General features: G+C 32.9%; 1 protein-coding gene across 1 annotated transcript; it reads right to left on the bottom strand.

Annotated features, from left to right (window-relative positions):
- Nucleotides 1-499: 499 nt before the first annotated feature.
- On the bottom strand, nucleotides 500-27,806 carry LOC137925771 (solute carrier family 2, facilitated glucose transporter member 6-like). The gene is made up of 9 exons (XM_068769239.1): nucleotides 27,738-27,806; nucleotides 25,854-25,963; nucleotides 16,366-16,485; nucleotides 12,365-12,520; nucleotides 11,705-11,872; nucleotides 11,035-11,167; nucleotides 2,653-2,882; nucleotides 1,283-1,477; nucleotides 500-805 (listed from the first exon to the last, which is right to left on the bottom strand). The coding sequence occupies exons 1-9, from the start codon at nucleotides 27,802-27,804 to the stop codon at nucleotides 500-502; spliced, it is 1,485 nt and encodes a 494-aa protein (XP_068625340.1). The 5' UTR covers nucleotides 27,805-27,806.

Genomic DNA, 27,806 nt, shown 5'->3' with positions numbered 1-27,806 from the left:
GTTGTATAAATAAATTTTATCTTTAATCAATGTCATATCTTTTATATTGTTTTGATGATCTATATGTTATCGATATTTTGTAATTAAATTTTTTCAATAAATAAAGATAAAAAGATAGTTAAGACTCGTTTAAATGATGTAACGGAAAAAGATTTTTATTCAATAAAAGAATATTTAAATGACAAGAAGACAAGAATCCTTGGCAGTGATGTCGCCTGATTGTTTTGATTTGATTTAGGCTATATCTGATAAAGTGTATAAATATAAATCTGTATTAAACTATATTAAAAGTTGTGTTGTTGTGGAGTTTCTTCCTGCTTCTTCTCCGCAATTATAATATCTTGTAAAAAAAGTTGACGATCAATAACTGTTGTGTTGAAAGTTCCGATGTTAAATAAATTAACTTTATCTTTATTTAAAAAAATATTTATTTAAAAACTAATTTTTATTTACATAAAAAACATAACAAAATTAAAGCATACATTTTTACATCAAATAACTAAGCAGGATCTGTGACTTTGTAACTACCAACGTATAATTCAGGAAGCGTCAATTTTTTATCAGTTCCTTCGGCTTCTCTTTCCTTTTTCGTCTTCAAATCCTCGTATATTTCTTCCAGAGATCTTGATTTTGTCTCCGGGACCGCCAGAGCAACGTATACAGCTGTGAGAAGACATATGATGCCAAAGAAATAAAACGATACGTGGATACCGATGGAATTGGCGAGGGGCTTGAAGAAGAGCATCTGAAGGAAGTCTGCGAATGACGCCATGCCCATTGTAATTCCCATGATCGACGCACGATACTGGGAAGATAAAAATAAATAATTAATTTTAAATTTTATTTGGACACAACATTATTACAGCTGTTTTATGAGTAGATCAAATATAAATTTACGAAACCTATATCAAATATCAAATCTAAAATTTTGAAAATTTTTCAATTTTGTTCAGCAAACTCAAATAGCCTATCCGGCGAAACCTTTTTGATACGATTGAGGATATAAAAACCGAATCGAAGAAGGTCTAAAGGCTATACCAAAAAAAGACTATTCCAACTGATTCGATGACTGAAAAAAGCGTTGGCATAAATGAATTTTATCGGAAGGGGTCGTAGAAGCTATAACTTTAAAGTTGATTAAATATCTATTTTTACATTATTTATAAAATATAGTCCTGCTGAATATCTATCGGCTTTTTATCTCAGCTCTGAAACATTTCATTCGTGATATATTTGTCTAATAAATAATTTTTGAATTTGGAATGTTAAAAAAATAATATACCTTATATGAAAATATTTCTCCGGACAGTACAATGGACACTGGCTGCAAGCCCGCGGAATCACAGAATATGCACAAACATAAAGTTAATATCGGCAACCAGCTGGGGGGGTTGGCTCCATAGCTCCTCGCTACGAACCACGACGCCAGGGAGCACATACTCAAACCCGAGATCAGGGATGTGGTCGCTAGAAGGGGCTGAAAAATAAAACTAAATTAAAGAGATTCTTTCATCACCTTATCGTTACAGTCGGTGGACATAAACTGTAGAACTGAAGGTCTATGTTCATCTTCTTTATTAGTTACCTATGAGGTCAGTTGGTAGCGCCATCAGCAGCCTTACTCAACAACCTTAATGACGTCGCCTCTTCACGTTGTGAACGTCAAACAATGCGTATCATTTTTTTTGAGGTTATATTTTTTTAGGTTATAAAAGAATGTGAGAGAAATATTTAATATGCGCGCGCATCTCTAATCGCTATATAAATCTTTTGCTTAGTATTATTTACTGTTCTTAAATATAAGTGATTTGTGTGTGAAGATTTTCAATTGCTCCAATATAATCGAGGTTAATTATTGTTATTTAATATTAGTAATTACAAAATTATTAAATTATCAAAGTTATTTTAATTTTTGATGAATCAATTGTAATGTTATTATAAAATTAACAAAGAAATTGTGATAAAAATTAAAATCGAACATCAAAATAAAACATAAATTTTAGATATTTATCATAAAATTGAATAAATAATAAGTATTCGTAAAAATAAAAGGACAAATTAAATTTTTAGTTTTTACTAAAACTTTTTTACTATATATATAATATTTTGTATATATTTTACTATATATATACAAACCTTTATCTATTTTTAATCATGATTATTAAATTGAATAAATAGTACGTATTGGTAAAAATAAATGTACAAATTTAATGAGAACTTTTTAGTAAAAATTTAAAATAAAGAAAGTAATTAGTATTTAAATAATGAACAAATATTTGTAATTAAGGGAAAGGTTTTAATTAAGCTACTTGTTTTAATTACTAAACTACTAGGCTACTAGATTAGGAACTTGTTTGTGAGCAGTGGCAATAATGCACAGTGTGAATTATATAAGATTGTATCCCGAGAAACAAACCCAAGACCCATGATCACAAGTACTACTTTACCGCTGGTCTATCATTGTCCAAATACATGACTATTACTTGCTTTAATTAACTGATCATTTCATTCTTGATTACACGAAATACAGCCTCTTCATAGCCTTTAAACGACTGTCAGCTAACAAATAAGACCAGAAGTGGGCTAGTGGCAATTATTCGCATCTAATAATTGGAGTGGTTATTTGGACTAAAAATGGAAAAAAATGCTTACCTTCCTTCCGATTCTATCGACTACACTTGACGCCAGCGCCGAGCCCAACACTTGGACGGCTCCAAGCATCATGGCCTGCTGGTTCGGAGTGAGAAAGAGATCTCTTCCTTCAGATGACCACGTGAAGATTTCACCAGCGAAGTTCAGTACTGGAATAGCGCCGCACACCTCCCTCGCTAGGGTTGCCACCATTGCTATACGGAAAGCTCGAAACAGTATCTTGTCCTTTACTGCAACAACAAGTTTTAAATCATCATCATATTAACACATCATGTGTAGAATGCTGTAGCTATCTGATGGATCGAAATCTCTAGAAGTCTCTAGAAGTACCAGCCTTGGACTTCAAGAGAAGAAAAGGACTAATATTTAGCCACTTCCGCACATGCAGTGGTTGTCGTGCAACAAAATGCACCGCCCGCAAGTCCGCTGATGAAACACCGAGTGCTAGGCACTAATCGGTGTAACATAGCTCCTGAAGATGCCCTGTGGAGGCGTGAAACACGTGTTGAGTGAATTAATTGTGGCGGTTGTCGACAACCACTGCATGTGCGGAAGTGGCTAAATATTAGTCCTTTTGTTACTTATGATGGACTTCCGCAAGGTAACGCCGGATTCCATTAAATATTCAAGAGAAGAGGCAAGAAGCTGATTGGTGACGATGCTTCGGTAAGCTCTAAGCTTCAGAGGTTGGAGCATCGGAGAAAAGTTGCCAGTATATCGATGTTCCACAGACAACAGTTTTAAGAACGTGTAGCGGAATTAGGTCAAATAATTCCTCCATCTCCTTTCCATCAGACAACAAGACGCAAGGATTCACGACATCCGTACACGGTTGAAATTCCTTCCAAAAACACTAAGCGTTTTGCTAATACAGTGTTAACAAACGAGTGGAACAACTTGGTGTTATTACTTCCAGTTAATTATAATTTAAAAGTCTTTCAAAGATAAAGGGTAAAATGTTTTGCCTATGAAGGATATAACAATTTGATCAAGACTTATGTCTCTCTCAAAGATCATCACGATGACCAGTATTGCACTGCACACATCCAATAATTTCTTTTTTGCTGACAAATGAGCTATGTTCAGCTCTTTAAAGGTTTTATACTTATAACTAATCATTCTGTATCGTACCATCTTATAGACGCCTATTGCATAGGTCAATCACAAAGATATCTATGGGGGATATAGGACATACCATAATCACCATGCTTGGCGGGTTGGTGATGGCAGTGTGGTATTATGGTACACAGAGGATATTGCTGCCCATGTTCTGGGAACTTTTTTTTGAGCACTGGCAATTCCATATAATAAATGCAAAAAGTGTGAATTATATAAGATTGTTTACTGGGAATTGAACCAGCGACATACGATTGCACGTCTCACTCCTCTATCGTTGGACAACCTCTGATATTGTGTCTATATGTAATTAGAAATATGGAAACATTAAAATCCCGTTATCTATTAACAAATAATATATTACCATTATCAAATTGTGTAAGGTTGTTACACGAATGTTTTGTTTGGTATTACACCAGTGTGTTTACATAAGGATATATACATTTGCATCACAACCATCAATCCGACCATTGTTATACTATTACGATATATTTATATTTGCTAAGTGTGAACACAGCTTAAAATGTACCGACGTATTTGATACATATGTAAATAAACTGATAATGTTTAACATGCGTAGATAAAACTAAAAATGTCAAACCGTCTAGACAAACTTCTAAGTTAATGCCAAGGATTAAATGGTCTAATTGTTGTCAAGTGAACTAAAGAGTAGTAAGCCAGTGGTAGAGAACTAAGAATTGCGATCGTAAGTTGTGGGTTCGATGCGCGAAATACAACCTGCAGGCTTCTTAATTTTCTGAAAAATATAGCCTAATTCTCTTCAAGGACAGTTTGAACAGGTACTTTCTTAGTCTACCTGCTTCAATCTCATATCATCGTTATCAACAAAAAAATACAATAATGACAATAAAATGTAGTTTTTTAGATTTTAAACTAAGAAAAGATTGGAGAGATCAATATTCTTATAGTGGTCTCATAATATATTTATGATAATATTTTGTACATTTACAATAATTATAATATTTTCGACAAAATAGTGTTACATTGTGTATTTGCAAGGCATCGTGAAAAACTGGCTGCAAAGTTTTGACTGTAGAATCTCTAATTTACTTGTAATAAACCGTTTATAAAATTCAAAAAGCATTTTAAAAATAAATTGATGAAAAATCAGATTATTCAATTAACGAATATTTAAATGACAAGAATCCTTGGCGGTGATGTCGCTTGATTGTTTTGATTTCATTCAGGCTGATAAAGAGTATAATTATAAATCTGTATTACACTATATTAAAAGTTGTGTTGTTGTGGATATTATTCCTGTTTCATCTCCACAACTATAACACCTGGTAAAGCTGATTAAAGAAATTCAAAAAAAGTTGACGGTCAATAAGAGTTCCGTTAAAAGTTCCAATGTTGATTCAATTAATTTTTATTTTTATTAATGTATTATTGTGTGTTTAATTCAAATAAATATATCAATGATTCAAATGTATAGTGAATGCTAAAAGACAAAAAAAAATCTAGATATGAGTGTAATTATTATAAAAGAAAATGAAGTGAAAATTGAAAAAAAAATTGTATTAAGAAGATTGAGTAAAAAGAAGAAATACAATTTGTAGAAGATAGAAGCGAGAGGTATAACAGCCGTCTCTACCTATCTCTCTTGCTGAAGAATTTATACCTGTCAATATCGAATATTAGCTAATTCTTTAAATAGACTTTGAAAGCAGCATATAAACAGCTGGTTGGTGAATGTGAACGCTATATTAGTGTTGTTGTGTAGTTCCTTCCTGCTTCTTCTCCACAACTATAACAACTTGCGAAGCAGAGTAGAGTCAAAAATAAAATAGATTAATAGGATAAATAGATAGTAAGTTGAATATCTATAAGAGTACTGCTAGAAGTTCGATTTTGAATAAACATATTTCATATTTATATCTTTTGAAAAAAGAGCTAAAAATATATGAAAATAATTGTATTAAATATATCGGAGTAATACAGATGTATCGATTTAACGTATCTATATATGTAGTTGGTGTAATAATAACAGGTTGTCAAATATCTCCCTTCCGCTTTTTTGCTCTTTATTCAATGCTTTATAAAAAGTGTTACAGTGATCGGATTTAGTTCAAATATGCGCCGTTTTGTTCGATAATCTGTTTCCATCTAGACGGCAACTTCATAATACCTCCCTCGTAGAAGCCCCCCTCCTTATTTGCGAAGAACTCGGACAGCCACTTTTCACAAACCTCTTTTGAGTTCAACTTCACCAGATACGAGCTCTGTAGCGCTTTGTACATAGCCGCGAAATTCAAAAGACAAAAAGGCGGAAGGGAGATATTTGACAACCTTTTAAAACAATAAGGTTATTTCATTCAACAAAAATTATCATAGCAACCCGGAACGTAAAGACCGGTTTGTCATCTCTTATTAGCGTCGCAAATTGATAAGTCACGTGCGCTACTGAATTCGGAGAGCTAATAAACTCTATTGACCTTCGACAAATGGGCCTGAATGCGTACGTTCCTAACACCCTGTATATGGGTCATGGGACAATATAAATACTGTGACATTCCAATTAATACTTTTTTACATGTTTTTGTTTATAATAGTCTACTATGGAACATATACGGATGATTAGATATAGCAGTCCGTTATATATATACATGTGTATATTAACGCAATTGAAATTATTTTTAATAGTTGAATTATATTTCATATACAGCGTGATTGATATAGGTACACAAACTTTAAAGGGGTGAGTGTTAAAGGGGTGGTGTTTGGTCGTTGCTGTCAATTAATATAGGGCAGGGGTCGCCAACCTTTTTGATATCCTGAGCTATTTTTCAAATTTCGTAATTTTTACGAGACGAATTTAAGAAGGTATTCATTTTTTACAGAAACTATTTATATTGAAAATATAAACCATTACAATGTATTATTTAAAAAGGTACATACTATGAATATAAAAATTCATCTTTAAAAATAAAGTACTTTTAATAACACACTTCTGTTGTTAAAAAATGTGTTCTTTAAAATTTGGTGAATAATTGATGACAGCTTTTTAATAATTTTTCCTGGTACTGGCTAGTCAATATTGATCAGTGTTTGAATTTTACGATAATATTTATTTAAAATATAAGACAAAAATTAGCAGAAAATATCACATTTGTGTATCAAAATCAACAAATATTAATTCAAAAAGCCGCACATGGCTTGCAAGCCGCAGGTTGGCTACCCCTGATATGTCCTATTTAAAATCAAAGGTTTCAAAAATCATAATATTATAAGAAAAATTGTTTGCAAAATTCAGATTGCTAAATATTAAAATAAATTATTCTTTACTATCTGTCCCTGAAGACTTTATACTGAAAGTCAAAGTCGAAGTCAAAATATTTTTTTTAAGTTCATTACGATCATATATAAAGGACAGCCTTAAATTAAGTTTAGTTCGTTAATCGACACCTACTGCGAAAACTAACAAGATATTCAGAGGAGTTTGTAATTTATATATACGTATTATTAACGAAAAAACTTGCTTTAAAATTAGAACAATACGAGTACATTTCAGAAAAATTTTATCTTGAACATACTTTGAAATAGAGTAATATGTCTTTTGACAAAGTCTGTGGTTAATAAATTTATTAAATTTATTAAGACATAAATTTATTGCATCGATTGGTAGTTTGTTATAGAAAAGAAGAAATCTTTTGCATTAAAATAGAAGGAATAAATCAATTTAAAATAATTAAGATTGATTGCTATATATAGAATGATTGGAAATATGTGTAAAAGATTTAAATGTGTTTGCTAAACATTCACAACTTTAGTGCTTTACATAAAGGCTTGACGATACCAATGTTACTGTATTTACTTAAACTAAAATGAAATTGAACTCCTTTATATGAGTAAGAAAAGGACCAATATTTAGCCACTTCCGCACATACAGTGGTTGTCGTGCAACAAAATGCACCGTCCGCTAGCCCGCTGATACAAAAACAATGCGAATTACACAACTTCCACCGTTAAATCACTCAACACGTGTTTCACCCCTCCACGAGGCATCTTCAGGAGTTATGTTACACCGATTAGTGCCAAACACAGAGTTTTGCGGAAGTGGCTAATTATTGGTCCTTTTCTTACTTAGGATGGACTTCCGCAAGGTAACGCGTGATTCCATTAAATACTGTATAAAAATATTTAAAAGATGTTTTTAAATATGTTATAAAATAAATATCTTTTAACGATCGATGTATATCAAACACTTGTAGTCGCAAATCAGACTTTTTATATATTAATATGGCTAATAAACTTGTTTAAACCAGTTAAAATAAAAGTGATCGGGCAGGTTTGAAACGAACTATTAGTATATTCTATTTCGCTATGATTCGTAATATAATGTATTCTGTGGGACGCGTGGTGATTTAAAATTTAACCGATTTTTTTGAGCCGTATTGTTACTACTGTCCAAAAGGCATTTGTAGGTTTCACGGCTTTAAGTTGATGATCTAAAACCTCTTGTAAAGTAGTAAAGTCTGATCGCAGCTGGGAGAGTCTTGACTCGGATCCTCTACATACTACTTTTGTACTGGATTATGATACTTAATGGAAAAAGGCATTACCTTGCGGAAGTCCATTCTAAGTAAGAAAAGGACCAATATCTAGCCACCTCCGCACATGCAGTAGCAGTCGCGCAACAAAGTGCACCGCCCGCCAGCCCCCCGACAAATGCGTATGCGGCAAACAATGCGAATCACACAACTGCCGCCGCCAAACCACTCAACACGAGTTTCACCCCTCCACGGGGCATCTTCAGGGTCAACTCTGTGTTTGGCACTAATCGGTGTAACATAATTCCTGAAGATGCCCCATGGAGGCTGCATCTGCGGAGGAGGTCTAATATCTAGTATTGGTGCTTTTCTTACTGGATTAGGAGGTCAGGCTATTAGATGGCTTAGGTGGATGCACCATGAGGTTACTAAGCCCGAGAGCCTCCATGGTATGACCTAGGATAGGGCTGTCACAACGCCAGAGAGGGCGTAATTAAATAACAATAAAAAAAACACTATGGAAAAATTGAATATAAACAAATGATTTATATACAGATAATAAATCATAAACATGTGACAACTAAATACGTAAAGAAGATATAAATCGCTTTAATGGTTTTATGATATCACGAATGTGCAAATATGAAACATATCCATTTCGATTCCGTTTCGTCGGTGTCAAATCTTTATTGACATGTAAAACCTATTTGTTATCATCTAATCAACAAACACACAGACGGATACATTGTTTAAATATTTTTATGTTTATATAATACTTTAGTTTGTATATTTAGCATTGTGGAACTTTTTATGATTTTGTCAGAATTATCTTACGAGTAAATGAACGTCGTGACCTGATAGTGGTAGTCCTTTTATCCTTGCTAGAAGATGACCTCATTGTGACCGTCAAATGTTCATCATTAAACCATTGAATGATCCTTGTAAAAGGCAGGACGTAAAGCATCAAAGCCTCTGATTTTGGTTCCGACAATAAAGACCAACATCGACAGTAGTTTTTTTTTACTACGATTTTTGTCACATTACATAAATACACGTTGCTTATTCTTCTCCACATGACATACTACAACTATGTTATTACGATTGTTTTATCAAATAAAAATTCATCACAATGTACAACTAAGTGACGTAACAATTTATATCTAAAGTCTTGTCCGTCTTGAAATTCTTTAACAGAACTAATGACAGGCTTTTTCCGTACTATCCTAACATCTTCACTCTGGAAGAAGATTTGTAAATATAGAAAGAAATAACAAGAAGGACTAAAGGAAGGTATAGAGAATATTGTGAAGTGAATCTGAAAAACTAATTCATCTGAAATGTAAAGTCTATAATGGCAGGGCGAGAAAGAGGTCCATAAGAGAAAAAATCTGCATTTAGATAGCAACAATGCGTCCAATTATTGATTTAAAGCGATCAAATACGCGGGGTTCAAAGGATTAAATTTTAACCATTTTACAACTATATTTAATCATTCTATAAAAAGTGATCACTGTGAAATATAAAACCATAATTTAGTTTTTTCTATTTGAATGCGACAAGTCAATTTTTTCTAGCTTCTTATTTCAAATGCACCAATACATCGCTTTCCGTCGTTTCGTTTTGCGTTTTTTTCGAAATTGCGTCGCTGCTTAATTAGTAATAATTTTAAATATTTAATGGAATCAGGCGTTATTGCGGAAGTCCATCCTAAGTAAGAAAAGTTACTCTGTGTTTGGCACTAATCGGTGTAAAATTACTCCTGAGGATGCCCCGTGGAGGGGTGAAACACGTGTTGAGTGATTTAACGGTGGCAATTTGCATTGTTTGCCGCATGCGCATGATGGCAGCACTTTTGTTTCTAATTGCGCTATGCCATCAAAACTCGTAGATTCCCTTTCTAACTAAAAATCAACGCAAATTTAACATATTTTTATTTTAACTTTGTTTTGCTAATTTTGTAGTTCAGTGCCAATTATGTAGTATGTGTAATGTTAGATAATAAATTTATATATATTTTGACGTGTTGTTTCTGGTTACAAAAAAGGTACATATTTTTCCAATTTATTTATTGGCAGAGTTGTATCATTTTTGTTTTTTAAATGTTTATTTTGTTCAATTTTCTTTTTAAAAAGTTGTATTTTCGGATCCTTGGAGCCTATCTTCGATCTTTACATGGTTTGCTATAGAAAACCTTAATTCACTTTGCGGCGTTTCAATTTGCATTGTGTTTTTTTGGAACGTAACCACGACGCAAAGTGAGGTATTGGTGTATTATAAAGTTAGAGCAGAAACATAAACAATTTTTAATTTGGTTCCAATTTTGAAAACTCTTTTTTTTACCTAGATTATCATTACGATCTTTAATATTTCTGAAACCGTTGATGCTTGAATTTTTTTGTAGTTAATTATCATTCTGTTAATAACATTCTTTTTGCGCTTTTTGAGCGCAGACAGTTGGCAGAGGGAATGCCGCTGTTTGATACGGGTCTTTCTTCTCCCAAACGCGAGGCACGACATCGTATAATTATTTAAAATTTTTATAATAGGTAAACAGCTAAAATTTGTATTTATATATACAAGACTTTTACTCAATTATACATTCATTTCTGCATTATCTGAATCGCTGTCCAAGCGCTACAGACCATTAAATGCCTTGAGGAGGACAATGTGTCGGGCCAACTCATCAAAAGATTCCGGTATATGGTAAACCATAACTGACAGCAAATATTTCATAAATTATTTATCAAATATTTACCAATAGCCTTCAACAAGAATTTGCTACTTTCTTCGTCGTTCTTTTGTTCTTTTTTTAAAAGATCTAACTCCTCTTGCACCTTAACGTCTTCTTCTCTTCTGCAGCGCAACCACGCGAGCACTCTCCCTGCTTCCTACAATCAGACAAACACGTGATTATATTATCTTTACTACTAATTCCAACACAAAAAACATATTTATTTATATTTTATGCAATCAGGCATTATTTTGCGGAAGTCCATCCTAAGTGAGAAAAGGACCAATATATAGCTACCTCCGCCATGCAGCAGTAGTCGTGCAACGGTGGTAGTTGTGTAATTCGCATTGTTTGCCGCATGCGCATTTATCAGCGGGCTGGCGGGTGGTGCACGTTATTGCACGGCTACTGCTGCATGGCGGAAGTAGCTATATATTGGTCCTTTTCTTACTTATGACTGTAAGTAGGTATAGAATATTTAACGCGTTTACTAAAAATAAGTGATATATTCACCTCTTTAAATCTTTTATACCTAAAACCAATTAATCTAAGCATGTGTTTATGTGAATATCAAAACACCCTTTATTTATTCAACTGGTGATACCGGACTTTCTTCATCACAATCTCTATATTTATATCTTATACCTTCAACTTTATAATCTGCAGATACATAATTAAACAACCCATAAATTACCTCTTCTCTACCCTTCTTCACCAGGTAGGACGGTGATTCAGGCATCCCCATGAAGATCACGATGTGGAACACGGGTAGAGCGAGGCAAACCCATAAGATTGTGCGATAGCTAAGAATATCTCCGATAACGTACAGGAATAAGTTACCCGTTGTGTGAAATAAAATTACCTGAAAGATAGACATATATTATATTTTGTTTTTCTGATCAGTGATAGCCTAGAGAGTTGGATTTTTGAGATACAATCTTATTTAAATAACACTTTGTGTATTAATTATGTAGGATTGCCACTGCCAAAAAATAAGATTTCAGAGGATGGATAGCAGCATCCCCTGCGTATCATAATTTCACAATGCGCACATGTGTATATATATATATATATATATATGTATATATACATAAATCTGGGTTAAACTTTATTAAAACGTGTTATTGTAGAGTTTCTTTCTCCTTCTTCTCCGTAACTGTAAAACCTTTGCGAAGCATAGTAGAGTCAACAAAAAAAGAGATTAAAGAAGATAAAAGATTCCAATGATGAATAAATAATTTTTATCTTTTTAATATATAGAACCTATATTCACCTAAATTTCTCTATAATACGTAAGTAGTAAAGTATATAAGTTTGAAATCTAAGTTACAGTTTAGTTAAATAATGTACTTACTAAACATCCCAAGGTGCCTCTTATATTGGCGTCGCTGATTTCTTTGGTGTAGATTGGACAAGTCACATAGCATCCGGCCATGGTTATGCCCACCAGAGCTCTTGCTAAGATCAGAGCCCAGGTCTCCATTGACACTAATAACAATATCCAACTCGCCTGTGAATTAAAAAATTGATTTTGTTAATTAATAAATAAAAGGTATAAGCAAAAATAAGAAAAGAAAACAAACAAATGCTGCGAATATAAACGAGGAAAGAAAGGCGACGTGTGAAATAAGATCAGAACGTGAATAAAGTGAGAAAAAGAGAGAAAGTGAAGGAATTTGTTAGGAAAAAAAAGGAAAAAGAGCGATAAAAATGAAAAATAATTCACACCCGCATTGTAAAGATCCTGTCTCAGACAAATCAGGGCGAAGAAAATAAATTGCTTTATTGATAAAACACATTTTTTTTTGTATTTCATTATAAAACAGAGTATATAAATCTTTATGAAATTTTAATGTGTATATGTTTGTATGTTTGCCATGACTCAGCAAATGTGGATTAATAGAAACATCTCATTTAAACTAAGAAAATGCTACCATGCAGTTCTTCTCTATATTCTCACATAACTAATCCTAAGAAAACCGAATCTATAACACATCGACTTGTTTGAGATGTGGAGCATTTTTTTTACATTAGCGTTGTCTGTGAAACATAGTAGCAAAAACATCCGAGCCTTGTTATAAATACATCCTTTTTATTTACGAATTTTTATTTATGCTCTCCTTTCTTCGGGTGTTTACTAAGTCTCTTAAAGTATTTCTTCTCAACCCTGAGGGGTTTGTCAGTGCGAATGCGTTGAAGACTGGTTTGTGCCTTTTGAGATGCCTGAAGCCTTGGCCCCGGTTTTCAATATGACTATTTACTGTAGCCGCCTTTACGCATCACCAATAATCCTTCTCATCCGCCCTATCGTCCGCTCACCACCATGGCGTCCAAAATAATCACTTTAGGATCAACTTCCTGTTCTTTTCTTGCCAGATGTCTCAGCAAAGTTACGCAATCGTAACACAGATTCGCCTCTTGCTTCGTCGAAAAGCAAGATCGTCTTCTTTCTATGTCTCATTAATCTACAGGATTAGTCTATCACTCGGGTCAGTTCCAATTCTATCTTCTCCTCCTGTTTGAATAGGTGCTGCCTTTTAACAGAGCTGCAAGTCCAGAGGAAATTTCCAACTATATTCCTGCTTGAAGGGGGACTCCTTATATTCTGATGGACAGAATGCCGTGCTCAGGAGGTTCTAGAAACTTCCTGATGTTAGTAGCGATGTGCTGAAGTAAACTATTTGTAGAAACAACACATAGATACAGACGGAACTTGGAGTGTAAACTTGCTTTTCCACTATGAGCTCAAATGGAAAAAAAGTTGACAACTGGTCAAAAAGCTGGTCCAATCAGGTTTTTTAAGGCCCCCTGTTGTTTGGGGCTTCTCGTTTTCCCCTATATCATTTAGGGAAAGAGAACTTACAATATTCGATTAATTATTTTACATCCTTCTTTTTATTTATTTATTCCTCTTTCAGCCTTCTTAAGATTATTCATTTGGTCTTCCAACATACGTCACATGATTTTATTTACTTATCCATTTTTAGTTTCCTCTTTTCATCACCTTTCCTCTATCACTCTATTTATTTAGTGCCTGGTGCCGTTGGTATCTCATTTAATTTTATTTAATGGAATCAGGCGTTACCTCGCGGAAGTCCACCCTGAGTAAGAAAAGGACCAATATTTAGCCACTTCCGCACATGCAGTGGTAGTCGTGCAATAAAATGCACCGCCCGCTAGCCCGCGGATAAATGCGTATGCGGCAAACAATGCGAATCACACAACCGCCACCGCCAAATTACTCAACAGGTGTTTCACCCCTCCACGGGGCATCTTCAGGAGTTATGTTACACCGATAAGTGCCAAACACAGAGTCCTATTATTTTATTTATTCTTATATTTACTTAGTTTAAAATTTAACTTTCTTTCTATCTTTACTGTTTTACCTTTTTCTTATTTGCATATTTCTTGATGTTGCTTGCCAGACCTGATATCTTATTTTTATGTTATATTTTTATCAATTGCCACTATGGTGGTTCAATCAGGGTCGAAATACGTTCGATACTAGAATAATTGAACCAATACACACCATAGAATACCAGTACAGACGGCGACACATAGTGTGTGATAAACTTTCCAGAAAGAGTTACGAGTGGTGATATGATACAAAATGGACTTCAGTCTATTCAACAGGTTTCAGGAGGCTGAACCCTTCAGTAGGTTATAGAGCCTATATTTTATGTGCCATGCCCCCTATGTAACATATATATCTTTAACATTAAAGCGAAAGGGTTAAAGTCATGTCGTGTATATTTTTGAATTGTCCATCTTAACAGTGAAATTTCCCCCCTGCAGGGGCGTCTCTGACTAGTGTAGGCTTGACCCCCCCTCGCGGCTATAGCTATTATCTTTACCGTCGTAATAAGAAAGTTTTTTCATATTCCAACAAGATATTTTATAAGTAGGTATAGCTTACAGTATGGTATTAGTTACGGCCTTTCTTCTTATGACGGCAGAATAACACTCGATTGTTTTTATGCCTGTAGCACATCTCCGTTTCGAAACTAAACGGCGAAGCGCGATAGATTCCAAGTGTGAAACACTCGTTTAATTAATTTTGTGTGAATAGGCTAGTAAAACACGTTTTATGTGTGAATAGGCAAGTTAAGAATCATAATAGGGTATAGTAAATTAAAACGTATTATGACTATCTATCATTTGTTTTAAAAAAAAATTAGCGTTCCATTTATGAATGTTCGTGAGCCATTATCGAATGTAAATTATGTCTTGAATTTTCACGGTATCGATTTGTTCTACTCGTATTTTTGGGTTAATTAGTTTCATAATAAAAACGTACTAATTTTCTGTTCTAATGCACATTTATAAAGTCGTTTACACAACTGCTTGTATTTGGTATTGTTATCTCTTTTTTCTTTCTCTTTTCAGCTGATGGACGTCCACATTAAGGCATAGGCCTCCCCCAGAGATCGCTACCACGGTCTTGGGCTGCCTGCATGCAGCGCCTTCCCATGACCCTAACTGTCTCATCATCCACCTTTTGGGGGACCTATCTATGCTGCATGTACCGGCTTGAGAACCTTTTAGCTCCAAAGGCCATGGGCGGTGTGCCAGCCCACTGTCACTTGCCGACGTGCCATTCTTCGAGAAATCCTTGATCTTGGTGCTTCTACGGATCAAGATATAAATCAGAACTTATATCTTTATATACACACAAATTTATTTTTGTGATTTTATCTAATAGATTCAGGCGTTACTTTGCGGAAGTCCATCCTAAGTAAGAAAGGTACTAAAATATAGCTACTTCCGCTATGCAACAGTAGTCGTGCAATGAAGTGCACTGACCGCCAGCCCGTTGATAAATGCGCGTGCGGCAAACAATGCGAATCACACAACCGCCACCGCCAAATTACTCAACACGTGTTTCACCCCTCCACGGGGCATTCTCAAGGGTAATGTTACACCGACCAGTGCCGAACACCGTGTCACGCATTTATCAGTGGAAGTAGCTATATATTAGTCCTTTTCTTACTTTGTTATTTTAAAAACTAAATGCGTAGCAAGAAAAACTAGTTTTAGCAATTTAATTAATAATTCTCACGTAGAAAAAAAATCAAAACTTTGCGGAATATTAATGAATTGCTAAAACCTATATATAATTACCCTTCGTATTCTGATTCGCGAACTTATTGATTTCAAATTGATTTCGTCTTTAGACACAACTTCGAACTTTCTAGATTTGACTTAATCTTTTAAAGTTGACCTACAGTTATCATGAAGTCAGTGATTAGTTTTTATGACGACTGTTGTCCATATATAACATTAAGGAGTTGTGACCTCAGAATGACATTATTTTTAGCAATGATGGCAATAAATATATATATTAAAAATGCTTACAGATCCCATTGTTGATATGAAAAGTAGAGATAGTTTCCTTCCGAATTTATCTCCTGCGTACGCCATGATTAAATCGCCTGGAATACATACTAAATACGCGACGGCAGCCATCCAAGAAACCTGTATAAGAAAACATTTATGATTATTTAAATTCGTACGCTACACAAGTTTTTTTTTTATTTATAAGTTAATTAAATTCCATTAATTAAAAAAAATACTTTTATTAATATTTGCCAAATAAATCGTATTGCTATATACATAAGTGTATATATATATATATATATATATATATATATATATATATATATATATATATATATATATATATATATATATATTAATATCTGTTACACAAAACATAACTGTACCAATGACAGTACTGCATGGTATACCAAGGTTTATTAACTATATCTAGGCATTAGATATCTAATAGATTCAGGCTTTACCTTACGGAAGTCCATCTTAAGTAAGAAAGGGACTAATATATAGCTACTTCGGCTATGCAGCAGTAATCATGCATGGCGACTGTTGCATGGCGAAAGTAGCTATATATTAGTCCCTTTCTTACTTAGGCATTAGATATACAAAACATCAATAAATTTATTTTATCTTAATAACAGACCATTGTTAGGGGGCCGTTAAGATAGATTAAGGGACTTGCTTTTATCTTAAACACTGTAACATGCGGAAACGTGAATAAAAAAAAATATTTGAAATAAGAAACGTAAATGTAAAACAAAGGCGCGAACGCTAACGTCTGTGGAACATCGATACTATAGTAAAAAAGAAAAAATATTTGAAATAAGAAACGTAAATGTAAAACAAAGGCGCGAACGCTAACGTCTGTGGAACATCGATACTATAGTAAAAAAGAAAAAATATTTGAAATAAGAAACGTAAATGTAAAACAAAGGCGCGAACGCTAACGTCTGTGGAACATCGATGCTATAGTAAAAAAGAAAAAATATTTGAAATAAGAAACGTAAATGTAAAACAAAGGCGCGAACGCTAACGTCTGTGGAACATCGATGCTATAGTAAAAAAGAAAAAATATTTGAAATAAGAAACGTAAATGTAAAACAAAGGCGCGAACGCTAACGTCTGTGGAACATCGATGCTATAGTAAAAAAGAAAAAATATTTGAAATAAGAAACGTAAATGTAAAACAAAGGCGCGAACGCTAACGTCTGTGGAACATCGATGCTATAGTAAAAAAGAAAAAATATTTGAAATAAGAAACGTAAATGTAAAACAAAGGCGCGAACGCTAACGTCTGTGGAACATCGATGCTATAGTAAAAAAGAAAAAATATTTGAAATAAGAAACGTAAATGTAAAACAAAGGCGCGAACGCTAACGTCTGTGGAACATCGATGCTATAGTAAAAAAGAAAAAATATTTGAAATAAGAAACGTAAATGTAAAACAAAGGCGCGAACGCTAACGTCTGTGGAACATCGATACTATAGTAAAAAAGAAAAAATATTTGAAATAAGAAACGTAAATGTAAAACAAAGGCGCGAACGCTAACGTCTGTGGAACATCGATGCTATAGTAAAAAAGAAAAAATATTTGAAATAAGAAACGTAAATGTAAAACAAAGGCGCGAACGCTAACGTCTGTGGAACATCGATGCTATAGTAAAAAAGAAAAAATATTTGAAATAAGAAACGTAAATGTAAAACAAAGGCGCGAACGCTAACGTCTGTGGAACATCGATACTATAGTAAAAAAGAAAAAATATTTGAAATAAGAAACGTAAATGTAAAACAAAGGCGCGAACGCTAACGTCTGTGGAACATCGATGCTATAGTAAAAAAGAAAAAATATTTGAAATAAGAAACGTAAATGTAAAACAAAGGCGCGAACGCTAACGTCTGTGGAACATCGATACTATAGTAAAAAAGAAAAAATATTTGAAATAAGAAACGTAAATGTAAAACAAAGGCGCGAACGCTAACGTCTGTGGAACATCGATACTATAGTAAAAAAGAAAAAATATTTGAAATAAGAAACGTAAATGTAAAACAAAAGGCGCGAACGCTAACGTCTGTGGAACATCGATACTATAGTAAAAAAGAAAAATATTTGAAATAAGAAACGTAAATGTAAAACAAAAGGCGCGAACGCTAACGTCTGTGGAACATCGATACTATAGTAAAAAAGAAAAAATATTTGAAATAAGAAACGTAAATGTAAAACAAAGGCGCGAACGCTAACGTCTGTGGAACATCGATACTATAGTAAAAAAGAAAAAATATTTGAAATAAGAAACGTAAATGTAAAACAAAGGCGCGAACGCTAACGTCTGTGGAACATCGATGCTATAGTAAAAAAGAAAAAATATTTGAAATAAGAAACGTAAATGTAAAACAAAGGCGCGAACGCTAACGTCTGTGGAACATCGATGCTATAGTAAAAAAGAAAAAATATTTGAAATAAGAAACGTAAATGTAAAACAAAGGCGCGAACGCTAACGTCTGTGGAACATCGATGCTATAGTAAAAAAGGAAAAATATTTGAAATAAGAAACGTAAATGTAAAACAAAGGCGCGAACGCTAACGTCTGTGGAACATCGATGCTATAGTAAAAAAGAAAAAATATTTGAAATAAGAAACGTAAATGTAAAACAAAGGCGCGAACGCTAACGTCTGTGGAACATCGATGCTATAGTAAAAAAGAAAAAATATTTGAAATAAGAAACGTAAATGTAAAACAAAGGCGCGAACGCTAACGTCTGTGGAACATCGATACTATAGTAAAAAAGAAAAAATATTTGAAATAAGAAACGTAAATGTAAAACAAAGGCGCGAACGCTAACGTCTGTGGAACATCGATGCTATAGTAAAAAAGAAAAAATATTTGAAATAAGAAACGTAAATGTAAAACAAAGGCGCGAACGCTAACGTCTGTGGAACATCGATACTATAGTAAAAAAGAAAAAATATTTGAAATAAGAAACGTAAATGTAAAACAAAGGCGCGAACGCTAACGTCTGTGGAACATCGATGCTATAGTAAAAAAGAAAAAATATTTGAAATAAGAAACGTAAATGTAAAACAAAGGCGCGAACGCTAACGTCTGTGGAACATCGATACTATAGTAAAAAAGAAAAAATATTTGAAATAAGAAACGTAAATGTAAAACAAAGGCGCGAACGCTAACGTCTGTGGAACATCGATACTATAGTAAAAAAGAAAAAATATTTGAAATAAGAAACGTAAATGTAAAACAAAAGGCGCGAACGCTAACGTCTGTGGAACATCGATACTATAGTAAAAAAGAAAAATATTTGAAATAAGAAACGTAAATGTAAAACAAAAGGCGCGAACGCTAACGTCTGTGGAACATCGATACTATAGTAAAAAAGAAAAAATATTTGAAATAAGAAACGTAAATGTAAAACAAAGGCGCGAACGCTAACGTCTGTGGAACATCGATACTATAGTAAAAAAGAAAAAATATTTGAAATAAGAAACGTAAATGTAAAACAAAGGCGCGAACGCTAACGTCTGTGGAACATCGATGCTATAGTAAAAAAGAAAAAATATTTGAAATAAGAAACGTAAATGTAAAACAAAGGCGCGAACGCTAACGTCTGTGGAACATCGATACTATAGTAAAAAAGAAAAAATATTTGAAATAAGAAACGTAAATGTAAAACAAAGGCGCGAACGCTAACGTCTGTGGAACATCGATACTATAGTAAAAAAGAAAAAATATTTGAAATAAGAAACGTAAATGTAAAACAAAAGGCGCGAACGCTAACGTCTGTGGAACATCGATACTATAGTAAAAAAGAAAAATATTTGAAATAAGAAACGTAAATGTAAAACAAAAGGCGCGAACGCTAACGTCTGTGGAACATCGATACTATAGTAAAAAAGAAAAATATTTGAAATAAGAAACGTAAATGTAAAACAAAAGGCGCGAACGCTAACGTCTGTGGAACATCGAAACTATAGTAAAAAAGAAAAAATATTTGAAATAAGAAACGTTAATGTAAAACAAAGGCGCGAACGCTAACGTCTGTGGAACATCGATACTATAGCAAAAAAGAAAAAATATTTGAAATAAGAAACGTAAATGTAAAACAAAGGCGCGAACGCTAACGTCTGTGGAACATCGATGCTATAGTAAAAAAGAAAAAATATTTGAAATAAGAAACGTAAATGTAAAACAAAGGCGCGAACGCTAACGTCTGTGGAACATCGATACTATAGTAAAAAAGAAAAAATATTTGAAATAAGAAACGTAAATGTAAAACAAAGGCGCGAACGCTAACGTCTGTGGAACATCGATACTATAGTAAAAAAGAAAAAATATTTGAAATAAGAAACGTAAATGTAAAACAAAAGGCGCGAACGCTAACGTCTGTGGAACATCGATACTATAGTAAAAAAGAAAAAATATTTGAAATAAGAAACGTAAATGTAAAACAAAGGCGCGAACGCTAACTTCTGTGGAACATCGATACTATAGTAAAAAAGAAAAAATATTTGAAATAAGAAACGTAAATGTAAAACAAAGGCGCGAACGCTAACGTCTGTGGAACATCGATACTATAGTAAAAAAGAAAAAATATTTGAAATAAGAAACGTTAATGTAAAACAAAAGGCGCCAACGCTAACGTCTGTGGAACATCGATACTATAGTAAAAAAGAAAAAATATTTGAAATAAGAAACGTAAATGTAAAACAAAGGCGCGAACGCTAACGTCTGTGGAACATCGATGCTATAGTAAAAAAGAAAAAATATTTGAAATAAGAAACGTAAATGTAAAACAAAGGCGCGAACGCTAACGTCTGTGGAACATCGATACTATAGTAAAAAAGAAAAAATATTTGAAATAAGAAACGTAAATGTAAAACAAAGGCGCGAACGCTAACGTCTGTGGAACATCGATACTATAGTAAAAAAGAAAAAATATTTGAAATAAGAAACGTAAATGTAAAACAAAAGGCGCGAACGCTAACGTCTGTGGAACATCGATACTATAGTAAAAAAGAAAAATATTTGAAATAAGAAACGTAAATGTAAAACAAAAGGCGCGAACGCTAACGTCTGTGGAACATCGATACTATAGTAAAAAAGAAAAATATTTGAAATAAGAAACGTAAATGTAAAACAAAAGGCGCGAACGCTAACGTCTGTGGAACATCGAAACTATAGTAAAAAAGAAAAATATTTGAAATAAGAAACGTAAATGTAAAACAAAAGGCGCGAACGCTAACGTCTGTGGAACATCGATACTATAGTAAAAAAGAAAAATATTTGAAATAAGAAACGTAAATGTAAAACAAAAGGCGCGAACGCTAACGTCTGTGGAACATCGATACTATAGTAAAAAAGAAAAAATATTTGAAATAAGAAACGTAAATGTAAAACAAAGGCGCGAACGCTAACGTCTGTGGAACATCGATACTATAGTAAAAAAGAAAAAATATTTGAAATAAGAAACGTAAATGTAAAACAAAGGCGCGAACGCTAACGTCTGTGGAACATCGATGCTATAGTAAAAAAGAAAAAATATTTGAAATAAGAAACGTAAATGTAAAACAAAGGCGCGAACGCTAACGTCTGTGGAACATCGATACTATAGTAAAAAAGAAAAAATATTTGAAATAAGAAACGTAAATGTAAAACAAAGGCGCGAACGCTAACGTCTGTGGAACATCGATACTATAGTAAAAAAGAAAAAATATTTGAAATAAGAAACGTAAATGTAAAACAAAAGGCGCGAACGCTAACGTCTGTGGAACATCGATACTATAGTAAAAAAGAAAAATATTTGAAATAAGAAACGTAAATGTAAAACAAAAGGCGCGAACGCTAACGTCTGTGGAACATCGATACTATAGTAAAAAAGAAAAATATTTGAAATAAGAAACGTAAATGTAAAACAAAAGGCGCGAACGCTAACGTCTGTGGAACATCGATACTATAGTAAAAAAGAAAAATATTTGAAATAAGAAACGTAAATGTAAAACAAAAGGCGCGAACGCTAACGTCTGTGGAACATCGATACTATAGTAAAAAAGAAAAAATATTTGAAATAAGAAACGTTAATGTAAAACAAAGGCGCGAACGCTAACGTCTGTGGAACATCGATACTATAGTAAAAAAGAAAAAATATTTGAAATAAGAAACGTAAATGTAAAACAAAAGGCGCGAACGCTAACGTCTGTGGAACATCGATACTATAGTAAAAAAGAAAAATATTTGAAATAAGAAACGTAAATGTAAAACAAAAGGCGCGAACGCTAACGTCTGTGGAACATCGATACTATAGTAAAAAAGAAAAATATTTGAAATAAGAAACGTAAATGTAAAACAAAAGGCGCGAACGCTAACGTCTGTGGAACATCGATACTATAGTAAAAAAGAAAAATATTTGAAATAAGAAACGTAAATGTAAAACAAAAGGCGCGAACGCTAACGTCTGTGGAACATCGAAACTATAGTAAAAAAGAAAAAATATTTGAAATAAGAAACGTTAATGTAAAACAAAGGCGCGAACGCTAACGTCTGTGGAACATCGATACTATAGCAAAAAAGAAAAAATATTTGAAATAAGAAACGTAAATGTAAAACAAAGGCGCGAACGCTAACGTCTGTGGAACATCGATGCTATAGTAAAAAAGAAAAAATATTTGAAATAAGAAACGTAAATGTAAAACAAAGGCGCGAACGCTAACGTCTGTGGAACATCGATACTATAGTAAAAAAGAAAAAATATTTGAAATAAGAAACGTAAATGTAAAACAAAGGCGCGAACGCTAACGTCTGTGGAACATCGATACTATAGTAAAAAAGAAAAAATATTTGAAATAAGAAACGTAAATGTAAAACAAAAGGCGCGAACGCTAACGTCTGTGGAACATCGATACTATAGTAAAAAAGAAAAAATATTTGAAATAAGAAACGTAAATGTAAAACAAAGGCGCGAACGCTAACTTCTGTGGAACATCGATACTATAGTAAAAAAGAAAAAATATTTGAAATAAGAAACGTAAATGTAAAACAAAGGCGCGAACGCTAACGTCTGTGGAACATCGATACTATAGTAAAAAAGAAAAAATATTTGAAATAAGAAACGTTAATGTAAAACAAAAGGCGCCAACGCTAACGTCTGTGGAACATCGATACTATAGTAAAAAAGAAAAAATATTTGAAATAAGAAACGTAAATGTAAAACAAAGGCGCGAACGCTAACGTCTGTGGAACATCGATGCTATAGTAAAAAAGAAAAAATATTTGAAATAAGAAACGTAAATGTAAAACAAAGGCGCGAACGCTAACGTCTGTGGAACATCGATACTATAGTAAAAAAGAAAAAATATTTGAAATAAGAAACGTAAATGTAAAACAAAGGCGCGAACGCTAACGTCTGTGGAACATCGATACTATAGTAAAAAAGAAAAAATATTTGAAATAAGAAACGTAAATGTAAAACAAAAGGCGCGAACGCTAACGTCTGTGGAACATCGATACTATAGTAAAAAAGAAAAATATTTGAAATAAGAAACGTAAATGTAAAACAAAAGGCGCGAACGCTAACGTCTGTGGAACATCGATACTATAGTAAAAAAGAAAAATATTTGAAATAAGAAACGTAAATGTAAAACAAAAGGCGCGAACGCTAACGTCTGTGGAACATCGAAACTATAGTAAAAAAGAAAAATATTTGAAATAAGAAACGTAAATGTAAAACAAAAGGCGCGAACGCTAACGTCTGTGGAACATCGATACTATAGTAAAAAAGAAAAATATTTGAAATAAGAAACGTAAATGTAAAACAAAAGGCGCGAACGCTAACGTCTGTGGAACATCGATACTATAGTAAAAAAGAAAAAATATTTGAAATAAGAAACGTAAATGTAAAACAAAGGCGCGAACGCTAACGTCTGTGGAACATCGATACTATAGTAAAAAAGAAAAAATATTTGAAATAAGAAACGTAAATGTAAAACAAAGGCGCGAACGCTAACGTCTGTGGAACATCGATGCTATAGTAAAAAAGAAAAAATATTTGAAATAAGAAACGTAAATGTAAAACAAAGGCGCGAACGCTAACGTCTGTGGAACATCGATACTATAGTAAAAAAGAAAAAATATTTGAAATAAGAAACGTAAATGTAAAACAAAGGCGCGAACGCTAACGTCTGTGGAACATCGATACTATAGTAAAAAAGAAAAAATATTTGAAATAAGAAACGTAAATGTAAAACAAAAGGCGCGAACGCTAACGTCTGTGGAACATCGATACTATAGTAAAAAAGAAAAATATTTGAAATAAGAAACGTAAATGTAAAACAAAAGGCGCGAACGCTAACGTCTGTGGAACATCGATACTATAGTAAAAAAGAAAAATATTTGAAATAAGAAACGTAAATGTAAAACAAAAGGCGCGAACGCTAACGTCTGTGGAACATCGATACTATAGTAAAAAAGAAAAATATTTGAAATAAGAAACGTAAATGTAAAACAAAAGGCGCGAACGCTAACGTCTGTGGAACATCGATACTATAGTAAAAAAGAAAAAATATTTGAAATAAGAAACGTTAATGTAAAACAAAGGCGCGAACGCTAACGTCTGTGGAACATCGATACTATAGTAAAAAAGAAAAAATATTTTCGCATACTTTGAAGTAAGTAACTGTAAGCCTGTGATCACTTAAAAATGCGATTCAATATTGTTTATATATATTCAAACTGAAAAATGAATTCTTTACGATTTTATGGATTTTATTCATAAATCTTTTAATGTTTCTGCATTTTTCATAGAAGGTTCTTTAGGAAGAAGAGGATAACAATCTTGATAAATTTCAGAAAAATATAATGAATAGAGCCTTCGCTCATTTGACAGTTCGCATTGAACTTCGCGCGTTTTGAGACTTAGCACGCTATAAATTTATTTACAATATATTTAGTAAATTTTCAGCCGATAAACGTCTACTGCATGGCAGCGACCTTTAGGGACAGTGGGGGCCACCAAGGCCTCGTCAATTGACTCGTGGTTGCTCCTCAAGAACCTTTCAGCTAATTCAGACAAGCATTTCTTTGAGCTAAGTCATTTACTTTATTCGAAACTCCTAGTATAGCTTTCTCCATTGCTCTCTGGATGATCTAGAGCCTTCTAATAAGGCCCATTGTAAACGACAACCTTCGGATCCATATGTCATCATCCGTAACACACGTTGGTCAAAGACTATTATCCACAGGTAATGCTATGTTTTGAACTAGGATATGCTTCGGAATTTCTCGAACGATGACCATCCGTATAGGATTCGTCGTGTGATTTTTTGTGGTCGGTATTTATCGTTCACCAATTTGATAAATTAATCAAATTTAATCATAAATTACACTAATCACTAGGATCTATGGCAAAAATGGGTCAAAATATTATCATATAAGTTCCAAATTGTAAACATAAACAATTGTTTTCAGCAAGAAATGAAAGTGTAAATTTTTACAAAAAATATTTACCTCTGTATCTGTGAGAGGAACACCTTTGGGCGAATCCTCTGACTGCAGTAGCAAAGTCATTGGAGACATCCAACCAATACTGGCGCCGTATACGAACACAGGGAAATTTACTGCAAAGAAAAAAAACATAATAAATCAAATACATATATCAACGTTGTGTTTATATTTCAAATCGAGTTACTACGACCGAAGTTATAGACGATTATATGTTATATACCAGGGACAGATCGTTCAGAAATTAATAAAATGTAGATAAATATATCACTCGCTGGACGCTACTCAGAAGTGCAGCGTTCGGAAATGAACTATTTATTTATTTATTTAATATTCTTTATTCTACACGTTAAGATACATTTTATAAGTTTTACAATAATATACAGAAAAGTACAATGGGCGGTCTTATCAAACAAGGCAATCTCTTACCGACAATCATAGTAAGGAAAGGAAAAAAGTATTTATAAAGGGTAGTTTACGTGTACAAAAAATACATATTCACAAACAAATGAACATAAACATACATAGACATACATACATACGTATAAAACATATATACTTATAATAAAAAAAAGTTTTAATACATATTATAAATATAATACCAAAATAAATAAAAACATCAAACTGACTTCGATCAGTATTGGTTCGATCGCACTTGCTTCAGAAAGAAGCAAGAAGAATAAAAGAAAAAAGAAATGAATTAAGAGATAGATAATCACAGGTCTAGTAAATGGTTCTTAACCATTTTCTTGAAAATAGGTAGTGAGTTAGCACGTCTTATATTCAGCGGTAAATGATTCCACAATCGAACGGCCTGCGTGGTGAAAGATTTGGCCATAAACGAGGAAGAATGCGCCGGTATTTTTGATTTCAGATTATCTGTCTATCCAACTATCATCTCATCCGAAATACCTCAACACCTAAAAACGAAGATCATCACCAGTGTGTGTTGATGTACGTAGCTAGAAATTGTCTAAGACAGCCTAGGTTACTGATGGATTCGAAATTCAAATCGGCTGTTCGAATATCATAAAAAAATATAGCAGTCGTAGTGGCCAGTGTTATTTAACGTGATCACCACAACTATGGTGTGATGAAACTACTCCTAAAATTATGTAGAGTTAACACTTTACATTGAAATATATCTCTAATCAATACAGTTAATAACACATTTTTTATGTATCGATTATTTTCTTAATCGATATTGTAGTTTTTTTTTTAGTGTCTTTATAGTTAAAAATACAATTGTTTAAATCATAAATATTTATTATATTATGTGAAAACATTCACGTATCGATTAAAATTCAATTATTCTGAATTGTTCTGTATATAATTAAAATATGTGTATATTACATCCTTCTTTAAAATGTTTAATGCAGGTAATAAGTAGTATTTAATGTGTGTTAAATTAATACTTTATGATACTAGCTGATCCTGCAAACGTTGCTTTGCAAAAAAAATTAAAGTTTTTAATTAACAAATGTAAGATAAGGGTTGATCGTAGAGGGGGGAAAATTTAGGTTTGTATGTATTTTTGTATGTTGTATCATAATAAAATAAACACCAAAAAAATTGTCTAAAATATTAAAAATAAAATTTAGGGGTGGACCGCCCTTATCACTTAAGGGTATGGAAAAAAGATAGAAGCTGATTCTCAGACATACTGAATACGCATGTAAAATTTGGTAAAAATCGGTCGAGCCGTTTCGGAGTTCAAGTTCGAACACCGTGACACGAGAACTTTATATATTAGATATCTGCGGCGCTGTCATTAAATTAAGTTTTATATATTTCGTTCAAATAATAAAATAAATGTCATGATAAGGTATATTGAATAATAAACTTTTTAGAAGTTAAATATAGAGTTGATAATAAAATGAGTGAACTCACTTAAGATGGCGCATAATATTTGATTTAATTTACTGCCTTCCGGTAAAAACGTCTTGAATTTCTTCATTT

This window comes from Battus philenor, unplaced genomic scaffold, assembly GCF_028537555.1.
Source record: "Battus philenor isolate CCGP_79_NKW_IND1 unplaced genomic scaffold, ilBatPhil1.0.hap1 SCAF_27, whole genome shotgun sequence".
NCBI lineage: Eukaryota > Metazoa > Arthropoda > Insecta > Lepidoptera > Papilionidae > Battus > Battus philenor.
This window is presented reverse-complemented; position numbering and strand designations above follow the sequence as displayed.

Bases quoted from the DNA above. Each gene is read 5' to 3' on its own strand.
- LOC137925771 (XM_068769239.1), bottom strand. From the start codon at position 27,804: ATGAAGAAATTCAAGACGTTTTTACCGGAAGGCAGTAAATTAAATCAA. The intron at 25,964-27,737 runs GTGAGTTCACTC...TTTTCTTTGCAG, and splicing joins AATATTATGCGCCATCTTAA to TAAATTTCCCTGTGTTCGTA. The intron at 11,168-11,704 runs GTAATTTATGGG...GTCTGATTGTAG, and splicing joins TGAAGAAGGGTAGAGAAGAG to GAAGCAGGGAGAGTGCTCGC.